Raw genomic sequence first — 17,840 nt, 5'->3', positions numbered from 1 at the left:
ATAAACACACACACACACACACACACACACACACACATTTAATTATAGTTGACATTCAATATTATTCTACTGCAGCTTGAGGTGTACAGCACAGTGGTCAGGCATCTACACAATCTATGAAGTGATCCCCCTGACAAGTCCAGTACCCATCTGGCACCCTACATAATCTTTACAACATTACTGATTATAATGAGTTGACCTATATATAATTGCGAATAGATTACCACAATAAGTTTAGTTACCATTCGTCTTCTCATGTAGATACAAATGAAAAAGAGAAAAAACATTTTTTTTCCTTGTGATGAGAACCCTTAAGATCTACTCTTAACAACCTTCGTATGTATCATACAGCAGTGTCGGGATTCTGATCAAGTGAGACTGTTTTAGTTCGAGACCTCCAAATGTCAGTTCTTGTAACAAGCTTTCTATTGGGCTAGTCAGATTCTTTGAGGAACATTCTCCAACCCCCTACCTAGAAGCTATGTACCTGACTAACACCACTCTGGACCTAAGTGGAAGAAAAGAGCTAGAGGTTTCATTCTAATGTATACTGTAACGTAACCACTGTTTCCAAAATAGTACTTACACCCTCCACCATGTTCTGAGCATAAAGTACCTAGGTCAACAACTGCAGAGTAAATCTTTGTTTCCCAGCAGAGTAGAAGAGGGGCGTATGCTCATCTGCACAAGTTGAGGAAGGGCGTATGGGGATTTCACAGCTCATTGTTCTAATCAAACTTTCTGTCTTCAGGCCCACAGGCACCCCAGTTTTCAGAATACTTAACAACTCAATTTTTAAAAAGCACATGAGAGACAAGCAACTCCAATTCAACTCCTAAAGAAAGAGAGTACTGTAAGCTTGCCCAAGACTGAAATAGTGGGATTTGATGAACTAGGCCACGTAGTTACGGCTCAAATCACACAGCTACATAAATGAGCAGGGCTCAAAACTCAAAAGCATTTACTTGGCTACAGATTTTGTGCATTTTACTAAGTACCTTTCTATTTAGATAATACTTGCACACGGTTAAAACCTGAACATCTCAGCTTAGTAACCATGCTAAAGATCAGGGAGCTATCTTCTGAATGTTCTCCAAGCCATGTTGTTTTCATAATACAATGCCCTGAAAACTAGGATCAAAGGTAAAACATTAATTTACTTGGTTATTTCAATCTAAAGAAAGGGAAACAGAATTCTTCAACTGTTCTCAACTAAGAATAGGAGGAAAATAGATGAAATGTAATAGATTTAGGTAAGACCTAGGAAAAAGATCATCAACATTTAAGTAATGCAACTGATATGTAATGAAGATCCGATAACACAATGACATTATGAATATAAATTAAGTAAGACTGAGTTTCTGCCCTCAAGGAATAACAATAGGATGTGATAAATATTGAGACATATAGTATAAAGAGTGCTATGCGAGCTCAAAAAATGAAAAGCACAGGTTGCTTCAAACAGTTAAATGTTTAAAAAATATATTATTATAACACTATATAAAATTAACTGAAGAATTCATAAAACCTTTTGTAGTCTTTTTAAATGGGTAGTTTCCTAATATAGGTGGTCATGACTTTTACCTAATAAAAACAATATACTAATTGCTTATCAATGCTATGTAATATTTATCAAAACAACTGTAAGGTATAAATATTTTTGTCACCATGTCATATATACAAGAAAACAGAGTCTGCAGAGGTTAGGTTCCTTAAAGTCACTGAATGGCAAAGTCTGTATTCAAAACCAGATCTTATTAATTACTACACTATGCTGCCTACCACACCATCAAAATATTCTCCTTGATATAAACATTAACTTCAGGAAAATAAAAAAAAATAGTATTTAAAGTATACAAGTCTCTGCAGAAGACAAACATTACAGCACAGTAATAAAAATTTAATTACACATACAGCAATTAATTCGGATGAATAATAATACAATTCTACTTCTAGAAGTTCTTTGCCTTTTAACCTATGTGGCAGTAGGAGGTGAAGGCTTTATTACTCTCTCCAAGACATTACCTTCGGTTCGACAAAAAGTTTAAAAATAATTATGTACAATGTTGTGGCAGACATTGTTGTTGTTCAACAAATATTCCAATTCTCTTCAGGCTCATGGTAAAATTATACTCCAATGCTCACTAGAAGTTGGAGGTGACAATATGACTTGTTTCCATCAATGCAATGTCAGCAATAGTGACACTTCCATTTCTGGATGGAACCATTCAGTTACCAATGAAGGAAAAGGCAATTTCAGCCTGCATTCCTAATTGATGAAAATGAGCAAATCTGCCGTCCCAACCAACACGAGACATGAAAAGTAAACTTTATTACCCTTGATCCTCTGAAGTTTGGAGATTTGTGGTAGACATGGATATGTGCTGCCAAGGTATAGGAATTACTGTCTGTGATGCTGGGAGTGAACAGTCATCAGCTGCAAGCTACATCAGGAATTGCCTCAGTTAATAGAGGGTCACTTCACTCAAGGCCACACCTTTCCAAGGATGGCCACATGCAATGGCTGACCAACGTGGGGTTCTAAAGCCCCTGCCATTTCAGCCCAACATAGGGCCATTCTGACCAACAATTTTATCTCCAGAGATCCTTGTCGGGTTGACTAAGGTTATCTGACCAGCATTACAATTCCCTTTTCCCTTTTCCAATCCTGCTTCCTGCCCCCACCTCTCCCAAAGGCATTATCATAAATGTACTCCAACAAACAACGTAAATACTAAACTCTATCTCAGGATCTGCTTCCCTGAGGACCCAAACCATAACAGCTGGTGCCAGCAGTGGGACAAGAAAGCAAGAAACAAGATGAAGTTTGGGAACTGAACCACACACTGCCAGGCCAACAATGAAGAACCCTCATTGGCGGTGGGTGGAGCACAGAGAACCCCTGGCTCGAGGTGACCGTCAAATGTTAAGACTTAGGGAACACTCTAGCAGATGGGAAGCAGCAGATGTTTGAACAGTACGGGAGAAGTGGTAACTGCTAATGCAGCGGAACTGCATGTCTACAGCTTAGCCCCACTGAGCTCTAGAAAAAGATAATGAAATACTGAGAAAGCTAGAGGCCACCTCAGTGCCACATACAGAGGCTGCCAATCATACACAGGTCTGCAAATTAAAGAAGATATGCTATTCCAGAGTCACTGCTCTGACAGGAGGAGAATGAGACCTTGACAGATACAATGGGGACACCTGAGTTGTTGCCCCTGAAAAATCTCCCCCAATTTTGAGCTCCCACATTTTCACGGGTCATCTGAGCATGGAGAAATGGGCCTCCCTACTGAGAGGCCGTGCTCAGCTTTGCTGGAACACAGTGGCTCCTCTGCAGGAAGATTCTGCCCTAGCTCAGAATCCGCATACACCTGCCCTATTGGCCACTGCCCTATAATTTGCCTTAGAATAACTCAGCCAGGTACAGACTGGAACTGCTGGAAAAAGGACTATACCCGGAAGGATCGGTCAGACCTAGGTGGCATGTATTGGCAGAAGCTGGAGGAGTACACATGGGACTTGGTGCTGAAGGGGGATTGATCAAAAGGGCCAGAACCTTATATTGGCCCACCTCTGAGTATATAACTAAAGGAAATGAAAACAGGATCTCAAAGAGATACCTGTACTCCCATGTTCATTACCGCACTATCCACAATGGCCAAGATGTGAAAACAACCTAAGTGCCCATCAATGGATGAATGGATAAAGATGTGGATAAACACACACACACACACACACACACACACACACACACACACACACACTCAAATATTATTTTGCCACGAGAAAGAAAGAAATCTTGTCATTTAAACAACAGGATGGACCTTTATGGCATTATGCTGAGTGAAATAAGCCATACCAAAAGGCAAATACTGCATGATATCACTTCTATGTGAAATCTAAAACAAAAAGTCAAACTCATAGAAACTGAAGGTAGAAAACTGACTACGAGGGGCTGGGGTATGGAGGAAATAGGGAGAGTTGGTAAATGGGTACAAACTTTCAGCCATAAAATGAAGAAGGTCTGAGGATCAGATGTATGACATGGTGACTACAGTTGATAAGCTGTATTGTACAATATAATTGAAATTTGCTCAGAGCATAAAACGTAAGTGTTGTTACAAAAAAAAATGTGAGGTGATAGATGCATTAATTAACTAGATGGGGGAATCCTTTCACAATGTCTACATATATCAAATCTTCACGATGTACACCTGAAATATCTTATCATTTTACTTGTCAATTATATCGCAATGATGCTAAAAAAAAAGATGACTCCTAGAAACAAGTCCATGCTAAGTAAGGTCAAAACGCCAGAACTGCCATAGCAAAGAGCAAAGGCAGGGATTCAAAGCCCAGCAATGGAAGCATTTTTACGCAGATATACTAAGTAATGTCAGGAAACCCTCCAGGTCATTAAATCTATGGAAAGGGCCAGACCGTATGCCATTTCCCAAAGCCACCAAGAATGTGATGGTGACAGGGACACTAGTACCACTAAGAATTTGAGGCCAAAACTGATGGTAGGAGAAACTGTAATAGAACTGAGCTCAATGATGTAACTCATAGGACAGCAGAAGCCAACTCGTGACACTCAGCCATCGGAATCCAATGCAAGTAGAGGTCAATTACTGTAACAAGCAGCAAGGCTGGCGTGTCAGTCAAGGGGCCTGACCTATTGAGAATTACAGAGATGCTTCAGAGAACACAGCATCCCTGGAAGCAAAACAGACAGCGAGCCAACAAGGGGACTACCTAATTGATATCATCAGGAGAAGTCAGGGATGGATGATCAGGAGTCTGATGGTAGATGCTGCAAGAAAAAGTCACAATTTATTGCTTGATTTCTGGACGTGAGCCATTTATGAAATCCAGAGTTGCTTTATTTAAAATTCTGGGGCCCAGGAGGAAGGACCCTGCAACAGCACACCAAGCGTACATGGTAACAGTCCCCCCATTGTTCCTCAAAGGCACCCATCATCCTGTCATTTGGTCACTCTAGTCTAGGGGAATAGGCAACGCAAACATCTCACGAGCTACTGGACACAAAGTCTGAGTTGACAGTGACACCTGTAGATGTGCAGTATCATCATGGCCTCTCTTTTTAGTAGGGATCGATGGCAACGAGAAAATCAATGGCGTCCTGGCCAAGGTCCTGTTGAAACTGAGGCACTGTGTCTGTGGGTCCAGGCAGGGGTCATGCCCTGAACGTGTAAATGGAATAGACATTTTTGGCAAACAGAACAACCCCACATTGGGTACTTGGCTACCATACTGGAAAAGTTCAAGTGAAATTCTCTACCCCTGGATGATATAATAAATTTTAAAATAATGTTACATTCCAGAGGGAGGGAGTGGCAGGAATTAGTATTATCCTAAAGCATCTAAAGCGTGCCAGGATAAGGAACCCCATCAAATCTCCATTTCTATCACCAGTCAGGCCACTGCAAGCTAAACAGGGCCTGGAGGATGGCAATAGCCTACTACCAAGCAGCAACCCAAATTGCAGGCACCGTGCAAGATGCATATCTGTGTCACAGCAGATCAAATGGCCATTCTGAGCAAATGTGCTCTTTGCTTACCTTATCAGAAAAGAGGATCAAAAACAGTTTGCATTCATATGAAAGAGAAAATAGTATCCATTCATAATTTTACCTCAGGGTTGTGTTAACTCTCCCTCCTTTTGTCACAACATAGAACACATTTGGTCCAACCAGACACCTTACAGAGCATTACACTGTTCCACGACATTAATGACACCATTCTAATTGTGCCCAATGAGCAAGAATAGCTAATGCAATGGAGGCCTTGTTAAGACATATAGGCTTCAAAGGGTGGAAGATAAAACCTACAAAGATTCAGAAACTCTCCACATTAGCAAAATACTTAGGAATCCAGTAGTCAGGGGCATTCTGAGAACAGCTCGCTTGCATTGAAAGACCAATTACTACATTTTGCAACTCCCATTCCAAAGAATCAAGCAAACCACCTGGTAGGTCTCTTTGGGTTCTAGAGGCAGCGTATTTCACTCCTGGGAATACTGCTCCAGCCTATGTCCTGGAAGACATCAAAGGCTGCCAGCTGCGCGTGCATGCCAAGGCAAGAGACAGCTCTGCTACAGGTCCAGGCTACACGGCACGCGGCCCTGCAGTTAGGGCGATAGGAGCCCGTAGACACCGTAGTCATTGATGGTGTCACTGCTGGAAACAGTAGCATGTGGATTGTACAGAAAGCCCCAGTAAAAGAATCCCAGTGCAGACCCCACACATGTCAAAGGCCATGCCGTCTGCAGGGGAAAATTGTACACCCCTATTCCTGCCATCCTATCGGGCCCCGATAGAGATAAAGTACCTGACATGGGTTGTCAAGTGACGATGCGTTCAGAGATTTCAATCATGAGCTGGCTCTGTCACCAGTAATCGTGAGAACATAAAATGGATGTGGTACCCAAGATCAAATATGAGCAAGACCATAGTGCACAAGCAATATGCACGAGCAGGCAGCCCTGTCCCCTGCCACCACTGCACCAGGACCCTCATCTTACAACTATGGCCATGTGGGCAATCAGTCCTCTATGCCCAGATAACAAGGGGAAGGACACGCAAATATGTCAGCTTGATATGTGGGCATAAGTCAAAAATCAGCATCACTTACAAGACAGCCTCACTCAGGGGTGGCCCTGAAGAGCAGTGGGAAAGGAGAAAGCTCCCCACTGGGCAGGCCTTTGCACAGCGTGCCTCATCCACACTGTGTGGAAAGAGGAATGGCCCAGTGTGATGGTCAAGGGGAAGTACAGTAACCCAGGCTAGGAGCTGCACCTAGAGCAGGGGCTCACATACATAAGGGTGAGGATCTGAGTCACGGCACCAGGTAAGACAGAGGCCAGAAGAGGTGCTAGCTGAGGATAAGGTTATCAGAAAGAATAATGGAGCAGGGACATGATGAATATCACTTGCAGCCCCAAGACCAGATGCAAAAGCCAGAGCAGTGCCCTAGGTTTTCCCCAGGAGGAAAGGCCACCAGAATCCTAGAGCAGCTTTCAACAAATGTATTTGAAGAAGTAGACTGAGTGGCTCAAAGAAAGAACTGGGCAGAACATGGAAACGTGCTGCCTGAATACACCGTTAGGGAAGGGCTTGCCCCTGCTGCGGGGCTTACCATCACCGACATCATGCAGCTACCAGCCCCTGCACAGGTTGCTTTAGCTGCAGAGAACTTCCTCACCCAAGGGCCTAGGTTCCTGGGAGGGACCCTCACACAGTGACTGATGAAGGCCTATCGCATCCTAATGAGGGGCGACTCTGCTGGGCCGGTAGATTGGCTTGGCTTTTCCTCCCACCCAATCCTGCTTCTTCCCCTTCCCTTTCACCTAAGCGCCCTGAACATTAAACTGGCTCACGGCTTGTTTTCCAGAGAACCCAGACCGTGACACAGTTGTTTGTGGCCACAGTATAACCTCACCCATACTGACTGTTACAATAAATGCAAATGTTCCTCTGTAGCTTCTTAAAATAGCTGGCAAATTGTTTTCACCCATAAAATTGTTTAGGAAGAATAGAATTTAACTTAGAAGCTTATGAAAAGCTAGCTGAGGTAAGCCATTTTGCATCTAGACACACAATATTTCATGTTTGGAGATATGTGCCCACCTGCCAGGAATTTTCAACAGAACAGGAAGAGAAAAAGATAGGAGCAGTTGTTACAAATAAACTTTCCACTTAACGCATCCAGCTTTTTCCATAACTACTGAACAGAATGTGGGGCTAGATAAATTCTGTTGCTGAGTTTTCACATTCTTGATCAGGATTCTCTATACAACATAGATTGGCTTTCCTGAAAGATGTAGGAGTTATCAAATGCCTTAAAACTCAATATTAAATTAATATAATTTGTTTACAGGTAGTCTATTCCCATTCTTACATTATGAAGTCTCTTACGTTATTAATCTGTCTGACTGCGATCTATAATTATATTTTTGCCAGGGAGAAAATATACTTCCAGAGCATTCAAGTAATTATCACTTCATAAAGAGTTCAAGGCTAGACAAATTGAAGCAAAATCTACATACTTATTGACATCATGAAAACTGACAGAAATACCATTCCATAACAACAGAAAAGGCACACAAGACTAAAGAACAAAGTAAAATATACATTCCGGAATACAGAATTTTTTTTTAAATCCTGTGCTACAAGGTATTAAATATTAATTTACAAACTATACACTCAATGTACATAAGATCAAAAAATTAGAGTTACTACTCTCTCACACCCAAATGTCAGAAATCAGAATATTGTGGTGTCACACTATTTACCTATCAGGGACCATATAATTACATTTAAGACCTTATGCTGAAATGTAGAGACTGGCTTATCAATTATGCATAAATAGTACAGGTGAAAAAAGATACATTCATTGGCAAATTGTCCTACAAATACTCATATTTTTTCATGAAAATATACATCTGTAATACTTGAAGAACACATTTAAAAAATTATTTTAATAGTCCACTTGAAATGCCAGTTTCATAAGTCAGTCTTAAATGCATACTTGAAACACACTAAAAAAAATGCAAAGGTTGTGTATACAAAACCCAAAACTAGATATAGAGAAAACGCCTATTAACCATTTGAATACCTTTGTAATAAAAACCATATTTCTGGATGTTGCCTAAAAACTTTTTCCACCAGCCCTTTAAATGATGGTACTTCACTGGGTATTTCCCTCTGCTAAATCAAAATTTCTCTTAATATTCTAAAGTTGCACACTTGTCCTATTTATTGCATTTACTCGTATACCCACAGTTTTACTCAGATTTTGTTCCCTGCCATTCATTCAGTAAACATTTATTTAGTTTCTTATAATCTGCCAGGCAAAGTGGGCATCACTATTGGACCCTCAATATTGATTGAAATGATTTTATAATGTTTTAACATACAAGGCAATTTCTTATTGGCTTCAGTAAATAGTCTCTATGTAATATATTTATTCATTCCCTGGTAATGAATCATACTTGAATTCCTAGAATAAATCCTACTTGGTCATGGTTTATTATATTTTTAAAACATTGTCTCAAAATGCACTTCGATTTTAAGGTATGTTTCAATGCATGAAACTCTCTCACTTGTGAATGTTAAAATCCTCAGTCAAACTACTTAGTGACACTTAAGAGATGTGAAAAACAAGCAACCTGATTCCTTTTTTCCCACTAACCCTAGAAAATTAACGTTTAAGACAATATTCACTTTCAATAACCAAATAGTTTCAAAGTATAAGTACCGTATGTCTAATAACATGAAATCCACTCAATGAGACTTATTTTTCCATTGTACCTTTACCCTCGTTATGTACTGAAAGGTTCTCTTTACCAGGAAGATCATTTTAATCTTCAATCAGGCACAATAACAATACCACCAATGATAGAAAAAATTAATAAAGTTTGAGATTTAAAATCTGACTTCAAGCTAGATTTACAAACTGAAACACTAAGTAATATATCATTGTATATGTTATAGTCAATCTAGTCTTATTCACCAGTGGTGCTCTATTATTAGTTGCACTCAAGTCACTTTTTAAAATGTAGATGTGTCCACTGCCTAACCTAGGAAAATCAAATTACATCGGTCTGTTTTTTTATTCCCTACAGCCTTCAAAGGGGATGCCAAGGTACACTATCTTTGAAAATCAGCATCTATAATGTATAATATAATGAGAACTTTGAAGGTAAGGTTATATCCTCAAAGATTAATGATATTCGCTGTATAAAATTTACTGTGGCACTAAGATTGAAATAGTACAATTTATAGCAATGAAAAATTAGTATTAGCACAAATATTCCTACCTTTTAAAACATGATATAACACAGAGCAATCAGCTTAAGTGTTCAGGTACTTTTCAGTTAAATATGCCATAAAAATCCTAGTGTACTCTACTGAAGAGAAAAATTAGCAACATGACTTTTATTTTCCAAAACAGATCCATCTTATGATTGGATCATTATACAATGATTATATTTTATTTCCACAAAACATACTGCATAAGGAGAACAATTATTTTGGAAGGCATTTCCTGAAATATAAAAAATACTTTTCCTAGGAAAATATTCTAACACTTAATGCTACAAACCAGGGAGAATAAATACAGACTGGGGGGGTGGGGGTATTGGGAATTACACATTAATAATCAAATGAGATAAAATAAAAATATTTACTCTATCTTGAATTGTATGGCTGTATTATGTTTTTGTTGTTCATATCAGCACATGGCAAAAAAAATCCTGTTAAAATATAAAACTGTTCAAAATATGTTATTCTTCCTTCAATCTGAACAATTTGCTTGAAAAATGAAACTGGTATTTGCTCCTATCTTACCATAGCATTAAGAAACATCTTTAAACATAAGGTGTCTTGTAATCTGTTGCCAAAATTAAAAACATACAAAGTACCCAACAAAATAGCATGGTGTAGTCAAGCAGAAAGACAACCACAAGTTTCAGAATTTACAAAAGTTATTTCTACCGCTTAATACCGCATGTCTTGGGCAAGTTCCTTTCACTGGCTTCTGCTTAACATACTGGAAATGAGTTTGTTAATACCTTGTTACAAGGTTATTAGAGAGGTTACAGTTTTTTGTGTATATAAAGTCCTTAGCTCTTAGCATAATACATAGCTCTCAGAAGACACTTAGTAATAAAGAATAATAATTAGAATAAAGATAATTTGATCTCTCTCTCTCTCTCTCTCTCTCTTCTTTTCTCTCTATTTCTGAAAAACTAACGTCTCTAATGTTTTTTCACTTTAATAAGGTTTTCAGATACAAAATATGACAATCATGAACAATATGGAAGAAATAAATATAAACTCCTAATATGTGAGCTATAAAATATTTCAACATTAAATTTACTCCATTAAAGTACAAAAATTGGGTGGAAGCTCCTGGAATAATCTTTGCAAAAGTTCAAAATCTCACTTTATAGATTTTTTAACAATAACAACAAAATTCTACACTTTTCCTAGGATTATTTTCTTATAAGAAAAACAAAACAAAACTTTCATCTACCTCCATAAAACTAAGCTTACTGTCTCATCACCATAGGCAAAGTAATATGCTGACAGTCCCAGCCAGGCAATGAAAGCTCATAATAAGCAGAGACAATCTCATTTTCATCATGAATTATTACTTCAAATTATTATTTCAAAAAGCAAATATTTAATAATTTAGGATCTAAAAACCCTAAGGACAGTGGATGGATTCTTCTTAATGATTATTTACAGACAGACACTCATAGCTTAGAGTTAAAAAGCATGCTTAATTTATTACTAGGAATTTTCTTCCAAACAAACTTATAGTATAAAGATCAAAGTGTTTATTAAGAGTTATAATTTTCTTTATGTGCTGCCACTTGAAATAATTTTTCAAAGTAGATTATGTGTCTTTATGATGTTTAATAGCAAAAGTATACTTATACCTATTAAATATGTTATTCTTTGGTCTCTTATTTTTATTTATCAAAATGTTTCTTAATAACTTAAAAAATTGGTATATTACTTTACAACATCAATAAAAGGTACTCTAAAGTACTGCTTAAATATAAATATCAACTACGATTTATCTGTAAAATGATACACAGAGAAGAAATGTTTTCACTATATCTACTGCATAAACTTAGTATTTCAATAAATATATTCATGTAATATTCAGAAATTGATAGGACTATAGACAGCATATTTAAAATTAAGTGAATTGTATTAATGTACTGTATTTCTGGTTCTCTAGAAAAGATTAGTTACTTCCATTTGTAGTTCTGGGTTTACATTTTGTCCCCAAATATTATTTCTTTAACTCTACTTATTCTACATTTATTTCTCTAGTTCTACCAGCTTCCTATACCAAGTAAGTATATCTGGTAAGTTTCATTTAAATGCACCTTTACTCATCCACACTAAATCTAAAATGCTTAAATGCTTGCATTACTACTATTTGTAATTTACATAACTTGATAGTGCTGTTATCAACCCATGATCAAAACTAATTGCAACAATCAAACAAAGCAGACTGATGTAGTGCTCATGTGGGGATATGATATATAAAAGCCTTCAAAAAGCATATTCAAACCCAGGTTTGTCAACTCCTCTGTCTCTACCAGCTCACCCCAGTTCACCTGCTCTCCTGGCGCTATACTACTACTGAATTTAGAGAGAATTCCATTCATAATCTGTCATGAATTTATCTCTCTAAAATGGTATGTACACATGCTGTCAAGTAATGTATTTCAGAAACTACATGAAAAATTTCTGATATTTCCTACTTTGTACAATCCTAACAGATACATACCTATGTCATATGCCAGGAAATCGGCAGAAAAACATTTTGCACCGTTACTCAAGGAAGTGTCATTATGGGTATTTCCTCCAAAAATAAGCATAGCTCCATTGATAAGAACAGCTGAATGAAGGTATCTGGCAAACCCACTTTCTTTCAAAATAGTCCTACAGGATAAAATTTAAAAATGTATTACAAAGGATAAAAAGACCTCCCTGATTTTATATATATTATAAAAAGGATCTAATTTGCATATAGAATTTTCCTTGGAATTGTGAAATAACATGCTTAATTTTTTTAACATAAATGTCCTCTAAACTTCAACATTTTAAAAAATATATATGGCCTCTAAACTTCATATTTAAAAAATATTCCAGATTCATAGTACCCTAAAATCTTTGAGGAAACACATTACACATAATTATTAATGATTTTATAATAATTTATATTTTGAATGTTGTTTTTTATTTATAAAAGTAGGAAACAAATCTTCTTAAGAGAGGACCGATCTTATCAGCTCTAAATACCAAAGTAAATAAAAAGTTAAATATAATAAATTTATTCGGAACTGTATTCAGTTAAAACTATGTAACTCATATGGATCCCATAATACAGTTTTTAAATTTTAAAGTATAATATAACATACACAATAGTGCACTTATCATATAAGTCTAAAATTCAATGAATTTTCTCAAGGTGAACACAACTACATAACCAGCACTCAGATTTTAAAATGTATATATCACTACTATTCTGATTCTAATAGCAAATATTTGTATTGCTATCTTTGTACTTTACAAAATGGGATCATATAGTGTGTGTTCATTTGTACATTCTCTTGCTAAAGATTGATTTTGAAATACATCCATATGCTGTGTACATCTAAAAATCACAAAGCATTTTTGAGAAACATTAAGAATATGAATGTTCTTTCAATTAAAGTATAACTCTGAAATACTACCAACATATTTTCACAATTATATTTCACCTGAATGAATTGATATATAATAAAGGTGCATAACAATATGAATCCATGCTTTATAAATACTCTAAATAAATCCCAGTACAAACAAAGAATCAAAATGTAAATACAGTTAGTGTGTATGGTAGAGTTAGTAAGGCATATACATAGTATCTCAAAAGCCATGGACTATCATACCAATTAATGCTAAAAGAATATGGAGCAGACTTCCAGAATGGCAATATAAGGAGTTCCACAAACACTCTCCCCAATAATTACTACGATTAGTAAAAATTATAGAAAACAACCATTTCGGGTCTAAAAACTCTTATCTTACTAAGAGCAACAACAAATAAATACTAGGTTGTCGGAAAAGTCATGACGCATTTTTGCAACAAAAAACATAGAAAAAATACATCATGACTTTTCCGACAACCCAATACTTAAAAATAACTACTAAATTTCAGTAAGAACAGCGATAGTCCATGATATCTAACCCATTACCTGCTCCAGTCCTTCCCTCCACAACCCCAAATGCACGCCCAGGTCAGCAAGACAGAAGTTTACCCCAAGCAGGCATGTAAAGTCAAAGAACAGAGAACCCCTTCATCCGTCAGCTCCTAGTCCAGGCTGCTGACATCTACCCAGGAGCAGCGGACGACCGACCAGTACCACTCATGCCCCTGCTCTGGGCGGCAGCAGCTCTATTCAGGGAAAAAGCATGAGGTCTGAGTGCTCATCCTCTACCTAGCCGCCACTCAAAGGATGGAAGCTATACACCAGGCCTGGCAGGTTAAGGGCACAAGGGCCAAAAAGTCTTCTCCCCACCTTATTCGTAGGGCAGAAGCTCCTTGCCAAAAGAGGCAAGGAGAACAGCAGGGGCGATCATCCCCATCCAGCGCCCTGCACATAGAGCAGTTGTGTCACTCCAAAAGGAACAGGCTACCTACCCTTGGTACCATTCCAAATACTGGCACAGAGGCTTTCCCCCACAGAGCCAGGCGGACTCAAAAAAAGAAAAGCTCTAAAGCTCTTAGAAGAGAACTGACTTGAGTTGGAACTGAGGGTGGGAAGCTTCAAGCCTTAAGGAAACGCTCAAAAACCATGGAGGTTTTGCCAGGAAGCAATTAGGAGACAGCTAGGGGATCTATGAGGACAAGAAGCTAAAACACAGACAAGCTAAAAGTTACCCGAGAGAACCTAGGGAAAAGGCCGCTAATAAGAGCCCAACAGGGGTCAGAAACTCAAGGACTGGCCTCAAAGACTACCTCTGAAAAGGGCTGAAAAGGAATTCAAACAAACTGTGGAGGGAGCCATTTGTGCCTCAGAGCACTGTTGAAAATAATAGCGCAACCAGTCAGCAATTAGTGAAGGCTACGTGGTGGATGTGACACAAACAGAGGCACAAAGCTTAACAGAGTGGTAAGAGGAAAAAGCCAGAGTCCTGCCAGGATTACCATCATCCCAGAGTGACTGTGGGCATCCTCAGGTTGCGCTCTTTGAGGAGCAACGTGAGAAACGCTTAGAGGAGGAAAGAGACTTCAATAAAAGAGTTCAGCCAGTCACTAAACAAATAAAATGACAACAGGCTCAGAGAAGGAGGAAAAATCAGGACCAAGAGTTGCTACAACATATTATCTAAAATATCTGCTTTTCAGAGGAAATTATGACATGCAACAAAGTATGACCCATACAGGAATAAACTGACACAACAGAACTGCCTTTGAGATGGCCAGGATGTAAGAGAAGTGAAAAATACTTCAAAGCAGCTATTATAAATATGATATAAATATGTTCAAAGAATTAAAGAAAACATCTGTCTGATAAGATACTAAAGGAAATTGTTCAGTCTTTAAACAGTTATCCAGAGTGCTAACAAAGTATGAATGCATATTTCTTGTCCCTTCTTTTCCTAATCAATTTGAAAAACAATTGTTAAAACAATACATATATAATTGCATTGTTGGGATTCTAACATATAGAAATATAATATAGTTGACAATCAGCACAAAGAGTTGGATGGAAGCAAAACTGTGTTGAAGGTAACAATGAAAAATAGCAACTAAAAACAACAAGAGCAAATGAAAAAAAAAAAAGCATACAAAAATATTCAATAACAAGGTTGACATAACAAATATATATTTGCTCTCCTCTCTCAATCTCTTTAAAAAAATTAAAATTTTGTCAACTAATAAGTATAAAAATATATTCTTGAGTTTGCAACATATATAGATTATGTGTGTGTGTGTGTGTGCGTGTGTGTGTGTGTGTGTGTGTATATATATAATTTATATATATATTATATATATATAAACACTAAGAACACTAAGGAAGTGACTAAAATAACTGTATTTTTTATTATAAAAATTAAAATGTTATACTAAAAAATATTTATTTAATGCAAAAAAGCAATTAAAAAGGAATAGAGTAACAAAACCCCAAGATATTTTTAAAAAGAGTAAAACAGCAGACAAATTCAACCTTATCAAAAATAACATTAAATTGAAGGTATTAAATATACAAAGAAGAATGAAGAAAATAAAAAAGATTAGAACAGAAAATAATGTAGACTAGAAAACAAAGAGAAAGTCAATAAAGCCAAAAGCTATTTCTTTAAAATGATCAAAAAATTAACTAATTCCTAGCTATACTGAACAAGAAAAGAGAAAACTCAAATTATTGAAATCAAATAAGAAACATAACTCTCAATATTAGAGATATAAGAATTATAATGCAATACTAAACAACTGTAAGCCATATAAAATTTGCAAACAACAGTATGAAATGAACAAAATCATAGAAAGATACAAACTACCAAAACTGACACAGGAAGAAACAGAAAATTTAAATAGACCTATATCAAATAAAGAGATTTAGTTAGAAATTTTAAAACTATCCTCAAAGAAAAGTGACAGATATATGGCTTCACTGGTGAATTCTACTGGATATTTAAAGATTAATATAAATTCTTAACAAACCCTTCAAATAGAATAGGATGGGAAACTACTCAACTCATTCTATGAGGATAGCATAACTGATACCTAAACCAGACAAAGATATCACATGGATAGAAAACTACATACTAATATCTTTTACAAATATAGACATAAAAATCCTCAACAAAATACCAGCAAATCAAAGCCAGCAATATATAAAAAGGATTATATAACATGACCAAGTGGAATTTATCCCATGAATGCATGGTTGGTTTAATATCTGAAAAATCAACCACATTAATAGAAAATAGGAGAAAAACAAACAATCATCTCAACAGATGCAGAAAAAGCTTTTGACAAAAGCTAACACCCTTTCATGATAAAAACAAACAAACAAACAAACACCCAACAAAACAGGGACAAAAGGGAACTACTTCAACCTGATAAAGGCTGAATGGTGCCCCACCCCAAAAGTTGCACCCATGTCCAAATCCCCGAAATCTATGAATGTTACCTTATTAGGAAAAGCATCTTTGCAGACATAATTAAATTAAGTATCTTGAGAAGAGGAGTTCATCCTGGATTATCCAGCAGACCTAAATCCAATGACAAGTGTCTGTATAAGAGACACAGACAGAAGAGGAGCAGGTAATATAACTGTGGCGGAGACAGTGGAGTGATTCAGCTACCAAAGGCTGGAAGAGGCAAGGAAAGGAATTTCCCCTAGCACCTCTGGAGGGGCATGGCCATGCTTACAATTTGATTTTGGATTTCTGGCCCCAGCTCTGTGAGATAATACATTTCCATTGTTTTAAGCTACACAGTTTACAGTAATTTGTGTACAGCTGCCATAGAAAACTAATGCAAAGAACATCTAAAACACACACACACACACACACACACACACACACACACACACACACACACACACACACCATCATACTCAATGGTGAAAGATTAAATGTTTTCCCCCTAACATCAGGAACAAGACAAGATGTCTGCTCTTGCCACTTCTATTAACATTATACTAAAAATGATAAACAGAAAAATAGGCAAGAAAATGAAATAAAAGTCATCCAGATTGGAAGGAAGAAGTAAAACTCTCACTATTTGCATATGACATGATAGTCTAAAGAGAAATTCTAATAAATCCACAAAAGAACTGTCAAAACTAATAAATGAGTTTAGCAAGCTTGGATGGTAAAAGACAATATAAAAATATCAACTGTGTTTGTAAACACCAACAATAAAAAATCCTAAGATAAAAACAATAAAATAATTCAGTTTACAATAGTATCAAAAAGAATAAAATATTTAGGAATAAATTTAACAAAACAAGAATAAATTGTATACTGTGAAAACTAGAAAACTATCAGGTAAGAAATTTAAAACAGCCTAAATAAATGAAAGGATGTCCTATTTTCATGGATTAAACAATATATTAAAAAGATGACAATATTCTCCACACTGATTTACAGATTCAGCTCACTCCCTATAAAAATCCCAGCTGGATTTTTTTAATTGAAAAACTGATCTTAAAATTCATGTGAAAATTCTAGAGACCAGAATGGACAATTCAAAGAATTGGAAATTCAAATAAAGGAAAGAATACTCTT

The 17,840-nt window shown here is 36.7% G+C and overlaps 1 protein-coding gene across 10 annotated transcripts in view; it reads right to left on the bottom strand.

The window, feature by feature from the left end:
* Positions 1-17,840, bottom strand: part of ATRNL1 (attractin like 1) — a 625,874-nt gene that overhangs the window by 520,662 nt on the left and 87,372 nt on the right. For 9 of the 10 annotated variants that reach the window (XM_019660096.1, XM_019660104.1, XM_019660098.1 and 6 more), the window contains exon 10: positions 12,340-12,494. The exons of the other annotated variant lie outside the window; for it this stretch is intronic. In XM_019660096.1, coding sequence (XP_019515641.1) covers positions 12,340-12,494 — 155 coding nt within the window. The remainder of the gene's footprint in view (positions 1-12,339; positions 12,495-17,840) is intronic. 10 annotated transcript variants of the gene reach the window in all.

Source organism: Hipposideros armiger, unplaced genomic scaffold, assembly GCF_001890085.2.
Source record: "Hipposideros armiger isolate ML-2016 unplaced genomic scaffold, ASM189008v1 scaffold_311, whole genome shotgun sequence".
Taxonomy (NCBI): Eukaryota; Metazoa; Chordata; class Mammalia; order Chiroptera; family Hipposideridae; genus Hipposideros; species Hipposideros armiger.
This window is presented reverse-complemented; position numbering and strand designations above follow the sequence as displayed.